Here is an 11,773-nt window from a genome sequence, read left to right on the forward strand (position 1 = left end):
AGTGTAAATCTGCGTTTGAGCTGTTGTTCAAGAAATACTTTCATGTAGCATTCAGCCTTTCCTAAACTGAGCATTGCTGGTATTGCTGAGTGTTTTGCAGTCCTGATGCTGGCAGATGCAGCCAGTAGTATGCTGCTTGCATGCATTCTAGAGTTTGCGATCTCTTGGGGAGGGGGGAGCTCCAATTCCCTGGGTCTCTGGCCCTGATGTTTAAAGCTGCATGCTATCTAAACGTGTTTGGTCTGTTCATGCTGGCAGTTGTCCGTTCAGACTGGTTCAGCAAATGCTCTTGGCTCAGCATAGCTCAGGTCAGTAAACAAACACTTGCTTACATTTCACTTCTTCATTGTATTGACAAGATTTAAAAATCTTCAGTCTATAGCAGTCAAAACAGGGCAATCTGAATACAAAAGACCTATTAGTTCAGTGTGAAAAGGGTTTAGTTACAGAATTGTGGGGTAAGAATGCAGGTGGGAATGATGGGAACACTGTCCTGGGCTTGAGCCCAGCAAATGTCCAGGACGAATGAAGAACTATCTCCTTAGATTCAGCGTCCCTTTCACAAAGACACTTTCTATTTCCCAGGCCAGTGGCCTCCTTTATGTTCTCTCTCGTCCAGCCACATTAATTACTGTAAGTCGTTTTCATTTGGCCTCTTACCTTTTAAGGTTGAAATAATAATCAATATTCTTGTAACGTTTTAAATGTAAGATTTCTATCTCTAACAGCACAGCTAGAGACATGCAGCCATCAATGTGACAAGAGCTATGCTGAAGTTTCACTTCACTATGAAGGTCTAAAACCCTATTTTAAATGCCTGCAAGGCTGCAGGCTTGTTTCTGTTCTGCTTTTTGTGTTGTTGGTTTGTTGTCTTATTTTTTTTCCTCATTGGGGCAGCATCACCCCCTGTAGAGAGAGGCCAGTCCTTAGCATCTATCCTGAGACTGTCTGGAGCTGATTACAGGAACTCTGGGGAAAGGAGGATAGGCACTGCAGAGGATACACTCAGCTTGTCAAGCCTAGGGTATCTGTGGGATGTGCTTTTCCCTGACATGGAAAAGATGTTGCTGCTTTTTCCTTTGGGCAGGGAAGGGTGAAATCACAGATCTTACGTTTTGCGACTCTTATACCACCTGCAGTTCCCCATGAATCAACTTGATCTCCAGTCTCCAAGAACCTACATTAAATTAGCAGTGAAGCATCATTATAAATAGAAGATACACACTATTTTCTTTTCTCGTCTTGCCCCACAGATGTAACAAAAGCCTGTCTCAATGCCATAACATCTCTAGAAGAACAGGATTCCGAAGGCTTGGGAAGGGGGACTGGGAAATTGGGACAACACAGATGATCAGTATTGAAGTGCCTTTACTGTGTGGGGAATGAGACCATGATGCCCTGGCACCAGGGCTTTCTTGTAGAGGCATTTCTAAATGGTGATATTTAATTGCCTGAATTTCCAGGCAGAAGGAAGCTGGTGCAGACATCCTGGGATCTGCTGTTCTTGGATACATATGGACTGGTCCCCCTGAAGCTCAGTGCTGTTGGGAGCCCTGACTGGAGGTGGCCAGAGTCATCAAGAAACTTGCAGAGGCCTTCTGCTGTGTTTCTGTCACAGTTCAGCAGTTCTGGGGAGCTGGGTGGAGGGGAGGTTGTTCTGGTAGTTACATACATAAGGCAGGTGGCCGTTTTAAAATGTACCTTTCAATTTTGATTGCAGTTTTTTAATTGCATTTAACAGCGTCCCTGCTGGTTCTCCATTCTGCATCCGTGCAGCCACGTTCTATTGATGGCCTGTTGTGATTTCAATGGAACATCATGGGATGTACCTGGCACGTCGGGCAGCACTGGATGGAGGTGCCTTTAGCCCAATGTACCTGGCATGGTAAGCGGCAACCAAGTGGTTAATCTGCATTCTACTGCTCATAGTCTCAGCTTGTATAGCAAGGTGTTCCTGCTTTGCTGCAGCCTTGCACTGACTAGAAATCACTTGCTCTCCTGATGTTAGTGCTTCTGTGCACACAGGGCCCTTACCCTTTTCACCTATGGAGATTCCCCTTCTCTGGGCAGTTTGCCATGCAGTAGAGAAAGGCCTAGCCATGTCAGGCTCTCCTTGTTATTCTAGAACAGGAAAGAGAAGGGACTGGGAAATCAGCTGACTCTTTTTCTTCTCTCCTTTTTGGGCCAGGAGCTGGTAGCAGTTGAGCATGTACTGCCCACGTACCTAATGTCCAAACGCTGCTGCACAAAGGTACCCAAAAGGTGCTTGTGTCCATAAGCAAGGCCGTACTGTTTCTGAAGGAGACCTCCTAGAGCTGCTTCAGGGAGCTGGGAGGGGAGTTCTGCCTGGCACTAATTGGAATGTAACAAACTAAACAATGGCCACTTTAAGTTTGCTGATGTGGTATCCTCTGTGAAAAGATCCTCCATTCTCCTTCTTTCCATGTCCAAACCTGCCACATCAGCTGCACATCCTGCTCTGTCCTGCATGTCGCTTCCTCTCCCTTCCCCAGCTCTGCAGACCTCTCCCTGAGTAACCTGACACGTTGGTCTTACCTATTTTGAAGTGAGTTATTCCTGTGAGAAGAACAAGGGCGCTGCATCCTGTTTCCTGCTTGAGCCCACGCCACAGAGCTTTTGCTGCTCCACTGCCAATGATGAAAATGCATGTTCTTGCCTCTGTTTCCGAGTTCTGCTGTCTGCCTGCTCACAGGGACTGGGGAACCATTTAGGCTAACACAGTCCCTGCATTCCTCCCCATGCCTCTGCTGCTCTGGAATGTGAATACCTTTAAAACGCATGGGCTAATGACTGGACTACTGCAGCTCCTGGGGGGAAGCCCACTTCACTGATACGTTGCAGAGTCCTGGAAATAGTTTCTGTTGGGATGTGGGGAGAGAAAGATCAGATGAGCTGGAGAGCAACAGGAAAGCACTCTTCCCAGTGGGGTCCTCAAGTGCAGTGAAGAAATTAGCTCATCTGAAACTGAAGAGTGCAGAAGTCACCTGTTTCAGTTTCACCCAGGTCCCATAGCAATTGGACACAGCATTTTTAATGTAGGAAGTAAATCGGTGGGAAAGAGCAATGCAGGAAACAATTGATTTAATTTTGTCTTGTTCTTCCCCACACTCACTGCTGCAGTGTCTGCTCAGCACAGCACAACTGCTTGGGAAGGTGGAGAAATAAGTAAGCAGGCCACTACCTTGTCCTAGGTATATTATAACATGCACAGTAGGCTAATGCTTTAACAGCATCTAATGTGATACATCACATCTAATCTGTTTGTTGGTTTTTATCTGCAGTACTGTTAGTTCACTGTTCAGGTGCTCGGTGTCTAATCTTCTCATCCATCCACAAATCCTCTACGTGAAATGAGTGATTCCTTAGATCTGTTTTTGATTGATTCTTTGCTTCACTGGTGTTGCTTCTTAAAAGGTAAACAATATTCATATGCTGCAATCTATAACTCAGAGATGAAATCAAATAGCATCTCCTGCCAGAGGTTGCTAAGATAACACATTTAGCATTCACTCAGCAATTCCTTTTAGGAAAAGATTTAGTGATATTAAAGAAAATCAGATCTGCAGTGAATATGTAGATTTTTACTATTTAAAAGGGTGAAGGGACTCCTGTCTCCTGTACTTTGGCAATGTAATATTCTGTGATGTCCAGAGTCTTTGTGGAAGTTGAGAGAAAATGAAGTTTTTCCTGCTTTGAAGTGAGAGCAGCTCAGCTCCTGGAGCAGTCTGGGTGTTCTGCACAATCTTCTTGCTCACAGGATCCCAGTGTGCCCCAGGCTGGGCACATCAGCTGTCAGTTACCCACCTCCTTGGGCAGTAAGCTTATGAAGATGCTGTCGGCTCTCAGCTTGCAAAGCTTTGTTTGATGTGTGGCATCTGCTTGCAGCATTACTGTATTCTGTGATTTGTGCCCTGTATTTTTCATGTCTTTGCATGTGCTGTGTGTCTCAGTGTCATGGATATGGTGGACGTAGTGGGACCCTCAGTCTTGCTTCATTCCCTACTTGCACAAGAATAGTTGAGCAGGTTCTTTGCTCTGAAATCTGTCTTGAATGCCTAGGAAGCAACCTGAATCTGAAACCAGGCCATCTCTAATGCTCTTTGTCCAAAGCCTTCTGTGATCCTGTTTTAAATGCCAAGGAGTGAAATTCTGCACACCAAATTCAATGATAAAAAGACTTGGCCCCAGTGAGACATCTACATACTCTTGGGCTTTGGGTTTTTTACTAGAAATGCATCTGAGCTTTTCCTAAGGCAGGGCTCCCCTGAAATAGGAATATGGTTTTTTCTATCTTTTTGAAGAGAACAGAAAAGGAAGGGTTCTTACAAATGACACTGAGATACAAGAAATATAAACCACTGTGATTTTTCAGGGCTTTGGGGAGCTTTTGTTGTCATTATTGGTGGTGGTGATGTTATCCAAATGCTCAGGGTTTGTTAAGAGCCAACTGTAAACTGATGGATAGCAAGGCCTTTGCAAGGCTGTACCTGCTATTTGTTTGGGAAGATCTGCTAACTTTTATACTGGATTTAACCTTGTAGTTGTGTCTGGTCCCATGCTTCCAGCTAGAAGTGAGGTTTTAGGAATGCCACAGATTAAGGAATAATGCCTGCTTCTCTTTTGCTAACAAGTTTTCCAGCACCCCTCTTCCCCCACCTCTGAAATGCATTAAAGAAGGGTTTGTAACTGGTCAGCTCTGGAAAATACTTGGAATGAATTTAGTTTTGTTTAGGACAGCACAAGACACATAATCCGGGTCGATGCTGTAAAGCTTCTGTCGGTCAGTCAGAGGTGTGTTCTCTGACCACGCTGCTGCCCTGGGCCCCCTCGGTGGGCAATTCTGGCAAAATTTTAAATGTGGGGCCCCAAACTTGGCTGAAGGTTTTGCTGCCTTTTCCCATCACATTCATTTTGTTGGGATTGCTAAATCCATCATAGACTTCAGTTGGCAAATGCAAATTTGATAGGCAGTGTTACACTGCTTAAACCTGACCACTGCTTTTAAAATCTACTGAAGGTAATAACCGACCTCACACTTATGTGCTACTGAACATGAATACTTCTGTACAATTTGACATGTGAGATAAATAGAGGTAATTTAAACAACTTGTACTATGCTAATTTTTATGCGGCAGAACGGACTGAGGTTTAATAATATTATCTTCCTCATGAAGGTCACTAAAAAGCAGACTTAAAATTCTACCCTTGTTTCCAGGGCTTTCCCTCCAGGCTTATTACCTGTTCTCGCTATCATTTAAGGCAGACAGAAAGAAATGAAAATGTAACCATATTTTCTATTAGTAGCTGCAGCAAGTCTTTACTCTTTGCAAAGACTTAGACAAGTACATACACAGAGATTTCTAGACCTCTGCTTCAAGTACCACATGAATGGGAAATAAGCTCGCTTTTACTTCAGCAACACACTTTTCTTTTTTTATTAGTCTGTTTAGGAAAAAATAGTGGCTGTGCTGTTTCCTTTCCTTTACCATATTTGTACTTTATGGAGCACATAAAAATCATATCCACGGATTTTGTGTGCTATATGCATGGAAAAGCCAACATTATGTTTGTAGTGAAAATAGTGTAGGAGTAGGCTGTCTCGTGCTATTCTTGAGCAGGATGCAGTTGTGTATATATAGATGCTGTGTTACGTTACAGGCCATGTTTTTGTCCTTCCTTATCAATATATCTCGGTGACCCAGAAGTAAGTGCTTTTACTGGCCTGGCTAGATAAAAGTGGGTATTTGGTGCCTCTGTGCTGTTGCTCCTTCCTCTTAATCAGCAATTCTGGAAGCAAGCCACTAGAACCAGACACATTGCCTGCATGCTGCAACTCTGATGTAACTCATTACAGAAAAATTGGTTTTAAAGTGCTCGACACTGTTCACTGGTGGTAATCCCAGTCTCTATCATGTTTCTGGGATGCTGCAGGATGAGTTTCTATGACAGAAACACTATAAATGAAGAAGAAATAGCTGGCAGTACCATGGCAAGCCTGCAGTTCCTCCTGTTGGCTGCTACCCTTTCTAAAGCCAGCCATCTCTGGGAACAACATTAATGTGCACAAAGGCACAGTGGTGAATCCACCCTCTTTTTGGGTTCCCATCCATTGCTGAAACAATACAGAACACAAAAGCAGAGCAGCCATTTCAGCTGTGGGTCAAGGTGATGAGCCACTGAGATCTTTGTGGATGCTGAATTAGGTCCTGGTGCACTGAACAGGGGCTACCAAATTCTACCAAATGTATAACCAAGTACTAGGCTGACCAGATAACAAAGTGAAGGAATGTGTCCTGTGGAGGAAGGGAGGCACGTGCTTGGCAGATCTGATCTGCTGGAAGAAGTATAAGTACCAGGCTAGTCAGGCAGCAATGCTGGAGAAAAAACTGTATTCCTTTACCTTTCAGTAGCTTTTTTCAGAAAGCAAAATCTTTTTGTTGTGCAGAAATGGATGATGTAAATTTACCACCTTTCTGCCAAATTAAATCTATTTATCACCAGTTAGTAAGAATCAGGTCTGAGATTATTTTTAATACTTGATAGTCTCGCTCCTTATTTTTCTTGTGTACATACTTAACGCAGAGGGAAGTCTAATGCTTCATCATTTGGGATATGATGGGACAGAATGGTGTAATGGGACTCACAAGCACTAAAGACATTAACTGATTATGATTTTAAGAGAAAATTTAAGCTCTTCATTTCTATGCATTTAGAGCCTGGTCCTCCTTCAGTAAGAGAAATCTGTTTCAGTAACACGATAAACTAGGGAAAGAAGGAGGTGGAAGGCTAAATGTGGCTGTTGTATGTTTAGTATTTAATTCCTATATTTGAACTCCAGAGACTATTTGAAATCAATCTTAACAGATAAATGCCCATTACAAGTAGTAGTTGACTCTTTCAAACAAAAAAAAACCCCAAACCAAACCAAAAATAAAATTTTATGTTGGATTCCTGAATGCAGCCCCAGATTTAAATTCTGTTTTTTATGTGCTGTAGTATCTACCAAATATGCAATTGCAATTAGTTCTGATATGCCTCAAACTAGGTATTTCCTACAGTCCATGCTACTGAGAAAGTCAATATAAGTATCTAAAATACAGTGTGAATACTGTTTGTGAAATACATGAACTACACAGAGGTAACCACAATTTTCCTCTCTTCCCAGCATCTCAGGGTAGAGAGACTGTGACTTGAGTTAGTTACTTGACTCTTACCAGTTTGAACAAAATTCCTTCAAACCTAAAGGCAGGGCAGAACTAACTTAAGAAATCAGTTTTAGATTGTTGAAGACATTTGGTGGCATTTAGCTAGCTCAGCCTCCTGAATTGCAGCCAGTTCAGGGTTGATTCTAGCCCTTCATGTCAATGGATTTGGGATATGGATATTGCCAGGGGGGTGGGTTTTAAGACAGCCTTTCATACTCTTAAGGAGATTCCCCATTCACACCTTAGTGTGATTAATTCCATCTTCAATGGATTTAGTTGCAACATGTCATTTTCTCAACTCCAGAGCAGCTGGGTGTTGTAGGATTTCAACATGTAAGAGCCAAGAATCAAACTACATGTTAAAGCAGGGAAGCTGCAGCTTATGCAAATTATTTTACATGCTCAGATATGCAAATGGAAGTGAAGCAGATGCTGCTTTTTTCTTTCTTTTTTTTTTCCTTGCTCTTCATCCTCCCTTCAGATTTGTGTCAAGAGAGAGAAACAGCTTTCCCCTGTACCTAACTATTGTGTTCCTGCTGGTATCTTTTGAATAGTAATTCCAGCCAATGATGGCTGCTTTTGTAAAGAGATATTTACAAATCTGATTTTTGAAAGACTTGAATCAAAGCTTAACGTGAGAAATAGTTCTCCCTGTACTCCAAGCAGGATCACAGCTTGCAGGGCTGAATGTACCCAGAGCTCCTTAGTCAGTGTCAAGCCTAACATTAACTGCGTTAAGCCAGTCTATTAAATGTAGACTTGTTAAGAGTGGAAACAGGAGGTTCACACCCTCTCATCCTCCTGTTTTGCAGGTGGTAAGGTGAAGGTGAAAGGAAGAGAAGGTGGAGATGGAACTGCCAAATCATGCCAAACAACTGCTACTGCAGCTGAACCAGCAACGAGCCAAAGGTTTCCTCTGTGATGTGATCATTGTGGTAGAAAATGCCCTGTTTCGTGCCCATAAGAACATCCTGGCAGCCAGCAGCATGTATTTCAAATCCCTTGTCCTGCATGACAACCTGATTAACTTAGACACGGACATGGTGAACCCCACCGTGTTCCGGCAGGTCTTGGACTTTATTTATACTGGTAAGCTCTTAACGACTGACCAGCCCGGTGAACAGAACTTTAATGCTCTCCTCACCGCAGCAAGCTACCTCCAACTGCACGACCTGGCAGCTCTCTGCAGAAAGAAGCTGAAGCGGAATGGCAAGTCCTTTGCTGGCAAGGCCGGTGGCCTTGGTGTTGGGAGATCTGCCAGGAGTCAGAGACTTTCCACTGCTTCGGTCATCCAAGCTCGCTATTCAGGGTCAAATGAGGGGTTGAAGGGCTCGCACTCAAAAGAGCTGTCAAAGGGAAAGCTCTCCGATGACGAGGTCTTCATCAGTAGCTCCAACCAAGAGAACTGTCACTCCTTAAGCAGGGGAGCCAGCAAGAACGGTGGCGGGAGCGGCAGTGCGAATGGGAGCACTGGGGACCAGGAGCTAGGCCTCGACCTGTCCAAAAAAAGCCCGTCGCTCCCTGTTGCAGCCTCCCATGATGACACGCAGCACAGCGAAAGCCAGCATGGCTCTCCCCAATCTGCCTCAGCCCCTGCAGCCAACAGTGCCTCATCATTTGACGAGTCTGGAGTCGGAGCCCCTCACAGCATGGCAGACAGCAGCGACCCCATGGAGATGGATCTGAGCGAAGAGTGCCACCACTCACTGACAGAGAGCAGCCAGCGCAAGGGCCTCCGGCACTCGTCCCGCAAGAAGGAGTGGATCAAGAAAGACAATGCCTTCGACCGAAAGGAGGGGGGCAAAGACAGGGACGAGGGTGAAGGGCTGCCCAATGGTATCTTGCTGGGGCCCTTGTCCAAGTCTGTGGAGAGGAGTCTGGCTGGGGCCTACGGTGCAGACCTACCCTACCCGTGTAAGGAGGAGGTGGAAAATGGCAAGGAGAACAGTGACGACAGTGGCCAGAGCGAGAGCGAGAGTGGCGGGCATACTAGTGCCAACTACGTCTACAGGCAGGAGGGGTTTGAGCCAGTGGCCTACGGTGACAACCTGTATGTCTGTATCCCCTGTGGCAAAGGCTTCCCGAGCTCTGAGCAACTCAATGCCCATGTGGAGACGCACACCGAGGAAGACCTTTACATCAAGGAGGAAGGCACATACGGCGGCAAGGATGAAGCCGAGGATTTGTCCAACCCCAACCAGTCCTACGCCGCGGAATCCCGACCCTTCAAGTGTTCAGTGTGTGAGAAGAGCTACAAGGATCCAGCCACGCTGCGGCAGCATGAGAAGACTCACTGGCTGACACGGCCCTTCCCTTGCAACATCTGCGGCAAGATGTTCACGCAGCGGGGCACCATGACACGGCACATGCGCAGCCACTTAGGGCTCAAGCCCTTTGCTTGCGAGGAATGCGGGATGCGCTTTACCCGGCAGTACCGACTGACAGAGCATATGCGTGTCCACTCAGGAGAAAAACCTTACGAATGTCAACTGTGTGGTGGGAAATTCACCCAGCAGCGCAATCTGATCAGCCACCTGCGAATGCATACCTCTCCCACATAAGCCAAAGACTCCAGAATGAGCTTCGAGCCCATCCGCAGTGATTTACCTTTCTGTAGACTTGCTGCTTAAAACAAAAAAAAAAAAACAAAAAGAAAAAAGAAAAAAAAAAAAAAACCAACAAAAAAGGGGGCAAGTCCCCACACTCTGTTCAGTCATGGGAGGCCTAAACAAATGTAGCTTTAACATTTAAAAAAAAAAGTTCCTTTTTTCCCTTTTTTTAAAAAAAAAGAAAGGTCCACAGCCAAGCTGATGCATTTAGTCCAACTCTCCCTCCAAATCCTGGTGATCTGGCAAGAAATGCCACTTCTTTTTGCACACATTGACTTCATTGTCAGACTGATTATCTGGAGCGGGTAGGAGGGGGACCATGGGGAACCTTCTGCTGGCTCCCCACTCCCTGCCTCTTTCCTTCCTGTTACTGTCACCCTACTTGCCTCCTCTCTTAAACCCAAACTCATTAGGGGCATTTCTTGCCATCAAAAAGACCATAAAATACACCTTTCTAGTGGCCTCAATAGCTGTGAAACAACACAGCCTTGCATTCACAAGTGCAGAAGCTGTGTCTGTGGACCATCTCACAGAGTTGGCAGCCCCTTCAGACACTGTGGGAAAGCCATAGCAGTGGTGGAACCCACCACCTTTCCCCTGGCCTGGCGATACGGGGAGTGCACCAGCTTGAGCGATGCCTCCCTCACCATGCCTTCCTCTTTTGGTTTTGATCTTTATCCTTGGCACACGTAACCACATGCCACCTCCTTCCCACAAAACACACAAACCTCTTCTGCCTTACCCATGACTGAACAGGGCCTGGATGCCCTGGGAATTTCTTTCAGTGAGCAGGGGGTCGTCTTTACTTTTCTAGTAGTTTCGTATGAATATTCTTTGCTTAGAGGTACTTGTTTTATTAAAGGAAAAACCATTGTAACGTTTATGTGAATGTTTGAACTGGAAGGTCTGAGGTTAATTCTGGGGGGTGGGTGGGGAGGGGGTTTGATGTAGGCTGGACTTGCTACAAGTTCCTTAGGTACTTTTTTATTATTTTTTATTTTATTTTGTGTGTGTGTGTACGTTTTTAGCTTTCCTCCCTCACTAAAGAGCGAGTCTGTGTGGACAGGCTTGTTACCTTTGCTACCTCTTGACTTCATGAGAACAATAAGATGGTTAGTGAAAGATTAGGCTTTTTTTTTTTTTCCTTTATTGTAAGTAATTAAATGTATAAAAGTAGAAGCTAAATTAAAGTTAAGGGATTTTTACCACCCCGTCCTTCCATCAAAAGTCAGCTAGAGAAATGTTAAAGCAAAGCTTGGCCAAAGACAAAGCAAAAAACATAGGTTGAGCCAGAGGCTGTGCTGGCTGCTTGGACTGGCTCATTCGCAGTCTCTTGGCTGGTTGTAGTCACTGTTAGATAAAAGAAGAAAACTTCCCTGAGCTTTTTGGGCCCTTTCCAGCTTTGTTTATTGAATCTGGATCCCATGGGGAGGGGAAAATGTCCCCCTCATCTTCCACTCCCCCAGCACATCTGGGTCAGTCTGTAAACACCTGGCAGGACAGAGGGTGAGGGCATAGCAGCCTATAATTTACTAGAATCCAGAGTGCAATAAGGTGGGGGAGAGGAGGAAAAAGCAAACCAAAGTGTTTCATATCCTCCCTTTTAGACAATTTAACACACGCACACACAAAAAAAAAAAAAAAAAAAAAGAAAAAAAAAGGATTAAAAAAAAAAGAAAAATGAAAAGAAAAAGAAACAAAATGTTCTTACAACATCTGCATAAGACATCACAGCCAACAGCTGCTATTGGTTTAGGAGAGAAGACAGAGAACTTAGCCCACCGATTCTTGGCCCCCTTGACTTTGTTGGCGTGACCTTGTGGAAAGCTATGGCTTATTTCTAGCCTCCCGTGACTGTGGTGGTAAAAATTCACAGCCAGTAGAATCACCCCTTCTGAATTGAGTCAGGTTTACACTTGTGTTTTCTCAGTTGTTTGT

The 11,773-nt window shown here is 44.7% G+C and overlaps 1 protein-coding gene across 7 annotated transcripts in view; it reads left to right on the forward strand.

Annotated features, from left to right (window-relative positions):
- The window catches only part of HIC2 (HIC ZBTB transcriptional repressor 2), a 75,559-nt gene extending 64,009 nt beyond the window's left edge, over nt 1-11,550 (forward strand). For 5 of the 7 annotated variants that reach the window (XM_080628924.1, XM_080628925.1, XM_080628926.1 and 2 more), the window contains 2 exons: nt 1,742-1,885; nt 8,039-11,550. In XM_080628924.1, coding sequence (XP_080485050.1) covers nt 8,075-9,787 — 1,713 coding nt within the window. In that variant the 5' untranslated portion in view covers nt 1,742-1,885; nt 8,039-8,074 and the 3' untranslated portion in view covers nt 9,788-11,550. Of the gene's footprint in view, nt 1-1,720; nt 1,886-3,302; nt 3,436-8,038 lie in introns of all 7 variants that reach the window. The other 2 variants (XM_080628930.1, XM_080628927.1) reach the window with 2 other exon arrangements.
- The last annotated feature ends 223 nt before the right edge of the window (nt 11,551-11,773 follow it).

This window comes from Psittacula echo (assembly GCF_963264785.1).
Source record: "Psittacula echo genome assembly, chromosome: 13".
Classification (NCBI taxonomy): Eukaryota; Metazoa; Chordata; class Aves; order Psittaciformes; family Psittacidae; genus Psittacula; species Psittacula echo.